Below are 14,486 nucleotides of genomic sequence, written 5' to 3'. Positions count from 1 at the left end.
TTCCAGGCTGAACAGCCCCAACTCTCTCAGCCTGTCCTCATAGGAGAGGTGCTCCAGCCCTCGGATCATCCTGGTGGCCTCCTCTGGACTTGTTCTAGCTGCTCCAGGTCTCTCTTGTGTTGGGGGCTCCAGAACTGGACGCAGTACTCCAGGTGGGGCCTTACGAGAGCAGAGTAGAGGGGGAGAATCACCTCCCTCAACCTGCTGGCCACACTTCTAGTTCAAAGTACCTGAAGGTTTCCCTAGTAATACTTCTGAAAAGGATGTACTAGGTCTGATTTTGCCTTCCTGAGATAAAACTCAAAAGCCCTCAGAAGGAATTATTGTCCCAGGCAAGGTGAGCTAGGCCAGTACCATTTGGGCACAGCTGCAGCAATGTGCCTGGCTGAATAAATAAAATTCAGGTCACCTGCATACATTAGGTCAGAGCTAGATGACCTATGCCTCTATTACTCTACAAATAATAGGGTTATCACCAAAACAATTAGTCTTACCTTATTGTAGTACTGCACCTGGACCGAGTGCCACTGCCCGTCGCTGACCCCTCCCGGAACAAAGGGTGCCACTGTAGTGGTTGTCTCCCCTGCAAGGGCAGGCAGAAGGGAAAAAATAAGTCAACATGACTGCAAACTCTGCTCTGCACTAAACCAGAACACAGAGAGACCCTCATCTGGCATAGGATGCAGCCATCTTACCTTATCATGGAGGAATTTGGGGTTTTGTCCTGTGAGACAGTAAATGCTCCCAGTTTCATGGAATTATTTTGGTGCACAAATACAAAAACAGTTTCTGGCACATTCAGGTGAATTATGTTATTTTTTTATTATGCTTCTGCAGAGTGCAATAGCAGATGCATTGAGTAGATACAGCTATTGCTGAAGTGGTCAACGGAGGAGAAAATGTACATGATTTTTTCTGCGTTTCTGCCAAAAGCAGCATTTTGAGGTTTTTTTTACTATGATGAGTATCATGCTGGGATACTTTGTCAGGGAAGGAAAGCCAGCTCCCCGTTACAGCTAAGAAAGTGAAATCCAAAAGTACTCTGGTATAAAACCCATGGATGGTAACCCTGGCCCCAGCAAAATTTTACCAGTGATTAATGAATTTATTGGCAGCCTTTCAGTATTTAAATTTGAAAGCAAGTCCTTGCCATTGCAACTGGAAAGCTGAAGCTTTTAAATCAGGTCTGAGTCAGCAGAACCAGCTCAGTAACCAGGCATATCTGTTCCGAGGTAGCAGCAAAATAAACATTCATGTTGAAAGCACATAAAAGGCCTGGCACAGAGAAGGATTGCTAGGTTTCGACTTTTTTTTTTTTCTTTCTCTTTCTTTGGGTTTTTTTTGTTTTGGTTTTGCTTTTGGGTTTGTTGGGTTTTTTTTAACAGTTGGAAAATTCTACATAATAAACCACAGGAAAAAGGAAAAATAACACCCTCCTTTAAGCTAACAAAGTTCACAGTAATGTTGAGCTTAAAATGTACTTTCTACTCTCTATCTGCAACAAATCCTTTACCCTGTGTGAAGTATTATGCCCGTGTCCCCTACTATCTTTTAACTCCCATCCTATATACTTCTGTTATTTAAACAATACAGATTTCAGCTTAGCACATCTGACATCTTGATGTGATGTTTTTTAACATTTAATGATAAAAAAATCTATGGTAAAAATTAATTTTTTTATTCAGCTAGCAAGTTTCTGCAAAAGGAAGATTAACGCCTCCAATACTTTTGCTTTGCTTACTGTGAAAATGTTTTTGTGACAGACAAAACAATCAGATCAGATGTCCAAAGTTTGTACTGTTCATTAAAAGACACTTAAATCTATAAGCCATAAACCATTCTCCTTCCAAAGAAAATAACATTTGCAATATACAGGACCAGACCTGCTCTCAGGTGCAGCAGTGCAAATCTAAATTTAGTTTCATGTATTTTAAAAGAGTTCCTTCACATTTAAATGCATATAAGTACAAGTAGAATTTATTTTTTCTCATTCATCCCCAGGGTGCCTTCTGAGCATTTTGATTCAAGTTCAGACAGGTGGAGCAGACCTAAAGAAGAAAGCACATCTCTCCAACTGCAGCACGTTACTTCATTACACTAATCCATTCAAAAGCTTGCCTTAAAATCTAATTTGGACATCTTCAAGGTAATAAAGGGGAAATGAAACCAGATATCTTCAACGTAAAGGGCCTACATATGCACTTAAGCATTGCTGCTAAATCGATGGGGTCACATAGGATTTACTGTGGAGGTTGATGACAGCGACCATCAGTGACCATGAGTGTGTAACACCAATGTGGACTGTGCCTCTGCTTCTACTGCTTTACTGCTTGCAATGTCTCACTTTTCAGAAAAATAAGGTAAGAGTTGACTAGAGCCCACATGTCTATCCTGAATATGGATAAAAGCAAATAACAGGATTATTTCCTGAGTTATGTGTCTGGTACAGAGGTACAAACATCTCACTTGACCTACATGTAACCCCACTTGACCTACATGACAACAGCCCTTCCCAGGTATTTGTTTCTATCCTGATGAAAAACATCCCTAAACCTGTGACAACAGGTTGTCTGCCCTGCTGAGATTTAGTAAACCCACCAAGGCCTTCCCACTGACCTCACAGAACTGCTCTTAGGCTGAAGCAGGAACACAAGTGGTCCACCAAGAGGGACTCCAAGGGGCTTAGCAAGCCTGCTGAAGTCCAGGAGGTGATTCCTGGTGGCTTCAACATGCTTCAACCACACTGCACAGCTGTGTGCCAACAGCTTCACCTGCTACCCCTGTCACAGTAATTATCACCGCTGGGTATGAGTTTTTGGATGAAAATTGGACTTCTTTAACTTGGGCAACACCCCTCAGCTGAGACTGGAACCAGTCAGGTTTTGTTCTGATCACACTCTTGTCAGGAAGAGCTTTGCCACTGCCAGGGCTGATTTTCTGGAGGAAACCTCTCCACTCAGAGAAGGCCATGGCGGCAGGGATATATGCTGCCCAGAGCTTTACTTGCCTTCCCCCTTCTCTGCTCCCACAAGCATAAAAGACGCTGGCTTTGTCCTAGCGCAGAAAGCAAGCAAGTGCCAAAGCCTCCATTTCTGGTTTCCTTGCCCACTGTAGCAATGAGCAGGCAGCTTAGTTCCCCTAAATTCCTTGTGAGTTACAGATTCTTCAAGGAGAGGTGCTTCTACTGCGCAGCAGCAGATCCCAGCGACGGCATTGCTCCTCACCAGTCCCTGACAAACGGCAGGCAGTTTTCACTTGTCTCCTAGCTTTTCCTTTGGCTAACGTGTATTTTTTTAGATAACATTTAGGCACCTAGTTTCACTGATGGTGTAGTGTAAAAAACATATAAACACATGATATTTAAGCAAACAAATCTCATTTAAGCAAACATTGGCTTGGAGGCCAGTTTTCAGGCTAGTGCCAATCTTTTATAGTAGTCATAAACTCCAGCTTTTATAATTGATAATGTTGACAAGCTGCTGCCTATGAGAGCGAGCGTTACCACCACAAACCGCTACAATCTGGAGTGCTTTGTAACACCCTGCATCAGTTGTTTACGGTACAATGTCAGCCAGTTACTCAATTAACAAGGCAGCAAATAGTAATATAAAATCATTATAGTGTATTTCCAAATGGCTTGAGAGGATCTCCTGACCACAAGCAGAAATGTTCAACTTGAGTGATGCCTCACCTGCAGAGAATGTGAGCTGGATCTGCTCCTCGATGATCTCCAAGGCAATGAAGTCGTGCTTCTCATTAAAACGGCCATTGTAGAGGAGGAGAGCGTTCCTCTCCCTAGTTGCAAACCTAGAATGCAGAGACGAGGGGTTAGTTCATACTTAAAGGCTTATGAATTAAAGACTGACGGTCAAGGGGCCCAGAAGAAAGGCAGCATTATAGTTAGCAGAAAAGCAAGCCTTTGCATCTTTCTTCCAACAGAAAACTATAAAACTGAGCCAGCAGCAGGATTCTTGCACAATCGTCAGGGGCAAGCAAGGTGGAAATTACAGAAATCTACTCCTCAGGGATCTGCTGCGGATGTTGACCCTCACAAAGGGTAAAATTAGGTAGACCCACGATGTAGTGTGAGTACCTGACGCATGCCAAACAGTAGCGCTCGCTACACTTTGCACAGTCTGAAAGCTGGAAAGCATTTTCACATCAAAGAGGGGATACTGGCTGCCCACTTGCTGTCTGAATGCTACAGCGTACAAGGAGAGGCATCAACTGATTAAAAAGACCTGATGGGGGGCACAGGGAAAAGAAAGATAAGAGTTACTTTTATAGTGCCATGTAGACAATCAGGGTTCATCAATCAACAGGTCAGTTAATCGGAGGAAGGAAAATAAACACTTAAATGATTCCACTAAGTCAGTGCCAATGGGTGTTTTTTCGTTTTATTTTTCTTGTACTTCTAATATGGGATGTATCACACTTTGCCTGCAGAAAAAGAGGCAATCTCACTTTTAAAAAAGCCTGGGGCTCTCTTGTCAGCACAGAACTTTTTTTGCAAATTTCTGTGCCTTGTGTGCATTTTATAATTTTAATTAAATTCTATTCAATTTATTACACTTTACATAAACGTTTTTACAAATATTAATATTATATAACGAAAGAAAGAGAGAGAAACCATGGGAATTTCTTGTATTTCCAAATGGCAGTGTAGCTTGATTTTGTGTCTTGAACTTCAGGAAATACGCCTGATTTAAATTAACCCACTTTTCCTACAAATGAATCAAATGCTGAACACAGATAATGAAAACTGCCTTTCATGAACAGCAGAAATGATTCGTGTGCCTGTCATGTCACGTCTACTAGCAAGACTCTCATGCAATGCAACAAAACCTGCATTCAGAGAATGTGAAAGAAGCAGTATTTTAGAACATCAAGGTCTGGTATTTGAAATAAAAAAAATCAAAACCAATTAATATTTTTTACTAGAAGTTGTTTGTCAGACATACATATGTTGTGGATCACATTGACTAGAGACCTTTCAGAACCAGGAGCCTGAAGTTGAGCCACATGGAATTGGGAATTTTTATTCAATACATTTTTAAATATTTTTGAAAGACAATGAATTGTTCTGGTTCAAAACACAGAAGTCAAAATTCTGACATTTCCAATAAAATATAAACTCCAAAGAATATCTGTTATAGTTCATAAAAATATTACTGTTTTGATTACTTTTAATCAGTTTTGAAATATATCTTTATTTCTAAATTTATTTCACATAATATATAATAATATTATAGAACCAAAATGTAAACTAAATTAAGACAATACCACTGAAATATTTAGATATTGTCCAAATATTGATTTAGTTTTCACTTCTCACCATCAAACATTTCATCCAAAGGAATACAGTTCCTGTAAAACATTTCCCAAGACACTATTTTTCAGTGGATAACTGTTTCATCAAAACATCTGGTCTATCCAGAATATATATGAGTAAAAGAAATGAGAATAATATGAGTGATGCTTCTTTAGTGGGTGAAAGATTTTGTTTGATTAGCAACAACAGGAACCTTAGTTCTGTTTGAATATATTTTTCTGATATGGTTTCAATTCTCTACCATCATTTTAATTATTAAACTATTATTTATTAAAACATTAAATTGTTAAGCTATTTGTTGTATTTCTTTATTCCATGTGTGCTCAGTTCCATTCCACTAGTCAACAGTATTTTCTGTATCATACTAAAAGTTAAAGCACTACTGCTTTTGAACTTGTCTGGTTATCACCAGCTGGAGGAAAAAAATTACTGTTTTTTAATAGAAGGGATATTTTTAATCTCAGGATGTAGGAAACAAAATACACTTTCTTAGAGCACTTTGAATACAGAGTGAGAAAATATCTCCACTGTCAGTGTCCCTTGGCATGAAGGAGTAGCAAGTGTTGGAAGGAAGCAAGGAAGACTTACAATGTTGGGAGCAGAAAGCCACGCCTGGTCAGTAACCTAAATATTTCTTTAAAAAAAATCACATTTTAGTTATGAGACTAGACAATGCGCCCATCCTGCTTTTTGCCAGGAGCAGGTCATGAGTCAATTGAGGCTGAGGGAAGCTGGACACCTGGGGATTTTACGAATGCTCCCAAATCACAAAATATGTAATGGCAAATCATCATCTAGTCAAACTGCTAATTCTTGCGTTTCTTCACATAACGTTTTCCACCTGAACTGAAGGACAATAAAAGCCAAAGAAATAACAAGTGTAAATAAAAGTTAACTTTAGGTCTGAAAAACTAAACGTGTCGTTAGACAGTGTGGGATGAACCCCATGATGGTCCAGACTTGTTATAATCACACTCAGTGGACTGAGCAGTGGTTAGCTCATGACTAAATAGGCCATCTTGGTTTTGAAGATGGTGAAGAAACCCTAGTGTAAGCACCACACACAGTATTTGAGTCACTTTAACTTGAAACACTCTACAGTCAAAGATCTCTTCCTGAAAGCCTGAAAAATGACACCACATGGCTGTGGGGACAAGCCAAGGGTAGTGCAGGTAATTTATGCTGGCAGCCAGCCCAGACTGCTCCTTTGTTTGCACTCACTGTAGGTCTGACAAGTCCAACAGAGCCTTTTGCTCCTCAGCTTTTCTGCATACTTAGATCTGATGCTCTAAAACGATCTTCACAGGTACACCTCTTCCTTGCCTCGACTCGCATGCAAACCATGCCTGTGCTTTCTGATTTAACCAAAATGTCAAGATTCCATAATAATTCAGACCTTGGGATTAAGGCAGACAAAAGATCAAATGGAAAGAAGCTGCCTGGCTTGTGACAGACAAACCACCAGGTACCTGCTGGGTGCTGGATGGGACGTGTGCCTGGTGGTGTCCTCGCTGAGCACTTTCTCTGGGCAGAGACACAAACACGTCTGTCATTGTGGCTGCTGTTGTACCTATCAACAAACCCCAGCCTCGCCCTTTGGGGTTGGGGCTAACACATTTTGTGCTATTTACTCACAGTCAACTGTGAGGGAGAACCAAAGGTCAATCCTGACCAGCTAAACCACGGGAAAGCTGCAGACCCACCCCCTCTCCGGAGAAGAGGCATGTGTGCACCTGGAGCTCTGGCTCCACAACAGGCAAGCCCTATACTTGACCCAATAAGTCTTCTCCAGAAGAGGGTTTTTTTCCCTCCACAATGGTAACCCAGGGGAGGAGAGCCCTGGTCCATGCAGTGTGGCTGCCACCATCACTCCCCTCACCTCCCTGAGTGCCCCCACAGGAAAAGTGACAGCCAGCCCAGGAGAAGACTGTGCAACATGGGGATGTTGGGGCAGATGGGATGGGGATGAGGCCAGTCATGCCTGGCAGCTGGGATAGGACCAGAAGCAGGAGCTGGGTATGAAGGCCAAGAGGAGTGAGGCGAGGAGCTGGGACAGTTGGGGTTGTCCCAAGCCCAAGGCTGGAAACCAGGGGAGAGCAAGGACCTGAGGAGCACCAGCCTGAGTTCAGCCATGGCCTGATGAGGCTGGGTCCTCTCACAGGCTGGGAAACAGGAGAGGGGAAGAGCTCTCCCAAACGAGCAGCACAAATGGGTCAGCTCTGCAGTCAGTCCGAAAATCAGGAGGCAGCAGGCGCAACTAGAAAAAGAGGGAAACCCACCACCCACCCTCGCACCTCTCTGGCCCGGGGTTGCTGCGAGGTGGCTAGAGAGGGCCTGGTGTCCCCTCTCCCCATGCCACCACCCTGCGCTGCAGCAGAGGAAGGTTGGGAGTTAGCACTTCAGCAGGGCAGAAATCAACGTCTCTCAAACAACACGACTGTGTCTCACTCACAGGAGTCACTGTCAGAAAAGCCCACCGTGACCTCTACCTGTAGGTAATTCAGTTGGTGACAGTATGTAACAGACATGCCCCCAGCTCAAGCAGAAAAGCCACCAGCCACAGAGCCCTTCCCCACCAGGACTTACATGAGGGAGACTGTGAAGTGGAAGCGCTGCCGCAGCCCCTTGAAGGTGATGAAGGACTGTGGGGGGAAGCTCCTGGTGGTCATCTCGCAGTAGGGTCGCTCGTATTCGCCTGCGGGACACTCGCACTTGAAGCCCCCGATGAGCAGGTTCACGCAGGTTCCTCCGTTCTTACACAACCCCGGAGCACAGCGTCCAGAGCGGGCGTTCACCTCGCAGTACTCTCCTGCAAGGGGAGCAGCAGATGTCAGGGAAGGTGACACCTCACCCCAGCAGCGAGCTGTGATGCTCAGCTACCCAAGTGTTTCTGCTAAAGGTTAAGCTGCTTCCAAACTTCTGCACCTGACCCCCTCCGCAACTGAGGTACGAGCCTGCAATTGCAGGGGGGTAAGGATGCTGCACTGTCTTTCAAGTTTGAATTTTCAGGGGGGTGTGGGATATGATTGCTGAGCAATCTCCTCACAAAATATCCAACAGCATTGGCCTTGGTTTTCAGATTCCTTGTCTGCTTCCAGACCCAGTGATAAATATAAAGCTGGTGACAGACGGATCTATATGGGAGGCAACGCTACCAGTTAACAACTTGCATGCTCCCTGTCAACCAAAATATGTGTAAATTGTTCCGGCGTTTCACTATGGGTTGGAAATTGTGTAAACAGATAAGTGTTTGCGCTTCACCTCGAGTGGAATTTGGCTTTGCTGCTCATGGCAGCAGCAGGGCAGGGCTGAGCTCAGGACAACGCTCACAGAATGTTTATAGAAAGAATAAGCAGGATGCTGATGACATATGTATTGCTTCCACCTTTTCCCATGTATCCTGCAGGTGACAACTATTTTCTGAACCCTTTGGAGATGAGTGTAGTAACTCTTCACAGAAGTTATGGATTCTGCCTACTGCTCGCTAAAGCTGTTTTCCCCACAAATACTTTGTCTTTATTCAACTCAGAAGCCTGTATTAAGGTGTGTTAAATGCAACGCTAAAGAATGAGGTGTCTTGCTTTGTATGTACACCATAATTTTTCCTGCGTTTGCCTAAAATCTGAGGGTGAATTTAAAAAAATAACGTACAGAAGATATTAACTTTAAAAATCTGCTGTGGTTGGGACAATAGCAGCTGCTGAATTAATCATTGTACAGAAAGCTAAGCCCTCTATGTGAGTTAATTAGTTAACATTTATGTCTTGGCATGTGTCTTCCTAAGGTATGAAGCGTGTTCAGATCCCACACCTAAAACTATTCAGAGAAACTGAAGATGGCATATATAGTTGAATTTTACCCAGTAACAATGTCTGACAAATAAACGTAGAGCAAAACTACTCAACACAGCCAGCTGAAGGAATGAATACATCTGAAACAGTTTGATATTTGCATGATTACTCGCTGCTAGATTATACAATTACATTAATTCAAGCACAGTTAAAATCATGCGAATACGTTCCTGGAGGAAAGTAAAAGCAGCAGGAGCTGTGGGTAGTGACTCACAAACAAAGGCAAATTAAACCAGAAAGTTTTGCTCCAGTCACTGCCCCCACAGCCCTGCTCCCACAGGTTCCCATGCCACAGCCTCCCGTGCTGGGTGGCTGGCTGCAGCCGCCAGTATGGTCACATCCAGACCTGGAGCTGCATCTCTTTTCTGTGCCAGGCTGGCATCTGCAATAGTTTGTAGCTGGTTTAGCCACTGCCCCAGGGGTAGTGTTCTCTGAGACAAGGTGAGGTGGACAGCCCGGCTGTTTCAGGTTTCCAGTTTTGCTGTCTTTTGCCTCTTGCATCAACATCATATGTCTTTCGGGCAAGTATGATGTACACTGTCAAAATGCAGAGGCAAACACAAGAGTGCCGTGATCAGGCCGTCAGCCAAATGCATGTCCCATCCAGGTGGGCTCAGCTCCAGAGGACTGAGCTCTGGTCCCGCTCTGTGCTCCCCATGACAAGCAGAGCCATTGTACAACTACCTCCCAACAAGCACGTTTGTGGGTACCTCCTGGTGAACAATACACTGAGGTATTTCAGTGTATTTAAAAAGGATGCAATACAAAGAACAGGGAAGCTGAACACATCTCTATAATAATAATTCTCATAGTTAACAAATTATGAAATAAACCTTTCCTGTCATCCTAGAGGGAGTGCAAGTCAAAACCTCTGAGGTAATAAACCATACAGCCAAGAGTTCAACTCCAGGCTTGTGCTTAGAGCTTTTCAGATTCAGCACGGATATTTCTATTTTCTCATTTTAACATGTTAAGATGAAATGCTGTGAAAGCAATTTGATAAATATCTTTCTGTTTCCATTTATTAACTGTGAGTATCAGGTAAGATTATGTGAATACACCTTCCCTGATACATTAAAATGCTCTACAGCGCGTTTCTTTTGGGAGAAATTGTATATATCGTCCAATACAGAAAATTCCCTCAGTGAACTGGATATGCCAAACAAAGCACAAACACACCTCAGATGCTCTAAGAGGACGCTACAGAAACCTCTGCTTGATGATCCACTGCATAAGCACAGCCAATCCCCCTTAACACACACACAGCTCCCAAAAAACTGGAAAAGCACAATTCCTATAGAAAGACTAAATACGTTTGTTGCTTTAAAAAGTAGTAGGAGATTTTGTGAAATGACTCTCCAACTCAGAGAGGAATGTAATCGTCAAGGCTTTATGAAAACAGAATGATATATTTGGCAAAAGCAAATAACGTGCAGGCTTGAATACACAGGGAGAAAAAGGAGCAAGCTAAAAGGAGAGATTCCTGGCACTGTAGCATGCTGTGGAAACACCATGGTAATACGGAGGCGAAATATAAAAGCCTAAGCTGGAAGTCATTGATGGTTCCATACTAATACTGTAATATAACAAGAATTTATAGACCATTTGTTTAGCTACCTATGGAGGTATAAAGCTATTTCAGAGAAAAGAAAGCTTACAGAAAAGTTCTACTGAATTATGTTTATTACTGCTTTTTATTATGATGATTAAAGAAGTGGTTTAAAAAAAATGTAGTTCAACTTTGAATAAGATCCTTTGTCCTATATTCATTCAGCTGTAGCATCATTGATGTCCCAGTTCTGAATTCTCTTTAGTCTGTAATGTAAATGAGAAATGCATTTGATACATACTCTTTGATGTTGTATTTTCATATTTTATGTATATTTACCAAAGTATATTAAAATGGTACTTTTTAAATCTCTACAGTAACTCCAAGACATCACTGTGCTTCAAGGCACAAAGGTCTAGCAAGAAATGTGACAAATCCCTATTTACCCATTTTTTCCAAAGGTAAAAAAAAGTGCCTGAAATTATTTCGAAACATGGCATTTTTTTGCTTTAAGAAGCAGCCACCTGAACAAGTATTCAAAGCAGGGCTTTGACCAGGAGCACCTAACCCCTTTTGGCCACACAACGCACTTTTGTGTGGCTCTGGGGTTTGTCATTTCCAAGGGCAGCCACCTCATCCCAGACGCATTGCCGTCCCACAGCACTGCCCTGCGGGAGCTTTGAGACACGGCCTGAAAAGCATCCTCCAAATTTGAACTGAAGCCTGCATGGACTTGAAGGATGGGCTGGTGGCTGGCTGGAGCCGGTAGTCGGAAAGGCCTAAGGGAAGAGCTACTTGAGGAGCTGAAAAGGAAGAGATCCGCATCCGCCGGCCTTCGGGATGAAAAGCGCCTGTGTGCCTGCTCACAGCTGAAGGTCGGAGGGCTGAGATGCGCTACTGGAGGGGATGTCTCACAGCCTGGTGGGAAAAAATAGTACAGAAAGGAGGGAGAGCTGCTGTGCAGCGAGGGTCTGGAGGGGCTTGGGTGATAAGAGGACAGCCCAGATATCTGCCGCACACAGCCTGGGGTCAGTCTGCAATGCCAGCGATGCCAGCATGGCTCACCCCCTCACCCAGCCTGCGAAACTCGCCTTCGCTCCTTGTGGCATTCCCTTTGCTAATATAATTCAATTTTTCGCACAGGCCAGCATTTTAGGAATCAGTTAAACTAGTTATATATCACAGCCCTGTGAAATCCAAGCAGGAGATGTGAAGCTTAGTCCCTCCAGCTGCTAAATCTAAAGCATGCACTGTCAGATAACACAGGCCATGGCTGCCTGTTATCTGCTGGGAGATTCCTGGGCTTTGAAAAAATTCTGGCCCAAGCCAGCAAACAGTGTACAGGATGGTAGCTGATCTTACATGCTCTCAATTAATATTGATTGCTTTTAAAGCTACAAGTCCTGCGGCTTTTACACAGCCCTTTAGGTAATGCTTCCCAGTTTTAAAGCCCTTGAGATCACAACATGATAGTTGCTTTCGACACTTTCCTACTCTCAACCATCATGTATTTCTTTTTCAGTTTTAGGACTAACTTTACAAAGATATTAATAAAAAAAATTCACCTATTAATTTTATGTAAGTAAGGACACCCCGATATCAGATGTAACACAACAAGAACAAGCAAAGCAAAAGACTGGCTAGAAGATTTGATCTTCCTCTGACCTGTTCCAAATAAAGTAATGTAAAAGTTTCATGAATAAATGAAGATTTAAAAAGTGAAAAGAAATACAAATAAGCCATTTGAAAAATGAAAATATAATCTCACAATTGCCAATACCATATGAGTTGCACATTATGGGTTTCAACCAGCACACTGGCATGCATCTATGAGCTGGTCTTTACAGAAATCTGCCTGTGGTTTTGTTGGTGAGTTGCTTGACCTTGCAATGACAGACAATGTATAATGTTGGAAGGCTTACTATACACAACACGATGGCATTGGAATACATACAGAATTACTCTACACTTGAGTTTACTGCAACGTGTTTCTACAATATCCCTGTTTAGCGACTAGCTTGCAAAAATTTGTACTATTCGCTGATTGTTTTCAACTGAAATACTACATTAAATATATATATATATATATATGTATTTACATGAAGCAGCAGACCTGCACTGATATTTCTTCTTTTTTTCCAGTTTCCCTAGACACATGTTAATTTTTCACTCGGCATCTGTAATTGTTTGACTTGAACTAGTTCTTTTCTCCTTTCCTCCATTCTGCCATTTGCTCTAGATACATATTAATCTTGTTCTCCATGTTTGCAGTTGCTTCAGCAGAATGGAAAGCATTCTGAGAAGCTGATTTAAGCAGCCAATCTAAAATTATGTACTTTAAAGTGGAAAGGAGAAACAGCAAGAAATAGGGCAACTAGATTCTTCAAAGAATTCCCATTGACCCACTGCCCTAATAAAGAACCCATTGCCATTAAAAATGTATTTGCTGTCTTGCATTTGATGGGGAAATCAATCCTCCTCTTTCTCTAGTAACTAAACTGCTACCAACCTTAAATGACAATCGGCACTAAAGCAATCAGTGCACTAAGTAATAACAAGGTTGTTAAATTAGCTGCAGAATCAGCCTGGAAATCTCTACTGGGACAAGTGATAAAGACGTTGGGATCCAACGCATCCACTTTAGGGGTGGTTTCACCATAGATTAGGCTGAGTGGGAGTTACCATCGTCCCCTCCTTTCCCCAGACTCATTGCACCTTTCTCCCCCTCTCTTGTGTTGGAATTCATGTAATCCTGCCGTTGACTGATTTGTGGCAAAACACCATTAATTTCTTTATTGTAGGGTTAGTGATCTTCTGATTAGGTCCCTCCTAGGCCTTGATGGGATGAATAGCACAGCAGGCACAAGGGAAGGAGGCAGGGCCATGCACCCATGAATAAGAATGAAGGAATGGCCTTAGAAAGGTTTAACTGCTATGGAAATACAGCTGTAAGCCCCTTTAGATGGCTCATGTGTGAGTGTAGTGCCTCATGCCTGACTTATGTGAACTGGATCAACGTCTTCAGTAGATAGATGCCCACCTCTCTCCACTGGCTGTGCAGGGATGTAGTGCAGGAAAATTTGCCTGAAACACAGGTGCAAGTCAAATTATAAAAATGAATGTTGGATTTTGCCCATAAAGGGAAATTCATTACTTCAGTGGCTCTGTGGTGCATGAGCCTATGCTCAGAACCAAATGGGAGAAGTCAGCCTTACCTCTCAGCAAATGCCACTTACCAATGAAACATTACACAAACAAACAAACAAACAAAAACTACTGGTTTTAGGAGAGAAGTTAGAGAGCAGTGAGCCAGAAAAAGCAGTCAAGTAATTCTGAATGAAGGAGAAGCTGGATTAAAGATAAGTTAGAAACCACTGGTGTACTAGTGACCATGATTAATTAGGGGATGACTATACTCATGACCATTTTATGCAGACAACTCAGAAGCATTATTTAAAGAGCAGAGGTAAAATCTAGGTTCCTTAGAAATCAATAGCCAAATCCCTACTGCCACTTCAGAGAGGCCGTGCGGACGTACTCGTTAGATTTAACATCGATACTGATGGTTGTCACTTTATGAGGTTTCTACATTATGCTGCTACTAAACATTCAAATTTGAAAATATACTTTGGTCGTTCATTTTACATATTTATTTATGGTTTCAGATTAGGACTGACCTAGGAAAATTAAAATCAGCCCCAACCCTCTTACAGGGAGAAACACCAGCTTAAGGTCCACTTTAGGGTCTCCCTCC

At 42.5% G+C, this 14,486-nt stretch overlaps 1 protein-coding gene across 1 annotated transcript in view; it reads right to left on the bottom strand.

The window, feature by feature from the left end:
- Positions 1-476: 476 nt before the first annotated feature.
- Positions 477-14,486, bottom strand: part of LOC104528588 (cadherin EGF LAG seven-pass G-type receptor 1-like) — a gene marked incomplete at both ends in the record, with an annotated part of 98,138 nt that continues 84,128 nt past the window's right edge. Inside the window, 3 exons of the mRNA XM_010172638.2 lie at positions 477-583; positions 3,692-3,807; positions 7,919-8,141. Coding sequence (XP_010170940.2) covers positions 477-583; positions 3,692-3,807; positions 7,919-8,141 — 446 coding nt within the window. The remainder of the gene's footprint in view (positions 584-3,691; positions 3,808-7,918; positions 8,142-14,486) is intronic.

This window comes from Antrostomus carolinensis, unplaced genomic scaffold, assembly GCF_000700745.2.
Source record: "Antrostomus carolinensis isolate BGI_N321 unplaced genomic scaffold, ASM70074v2 scaffold15127, whole genome shotgun sequence".
NCBI classification, from domain to species: domain Eukaryota; kingdom Metazoa; phylum Chordata; class Aves; order Caprimulgiformes; family Caprimulgidae; genus Antrostomus; species Antrostomus carolinensis.
Note: the sequence above shows the minus strand (reverse complement) of the source record. Positions and strands in the feature narration are given on the sequence as shown.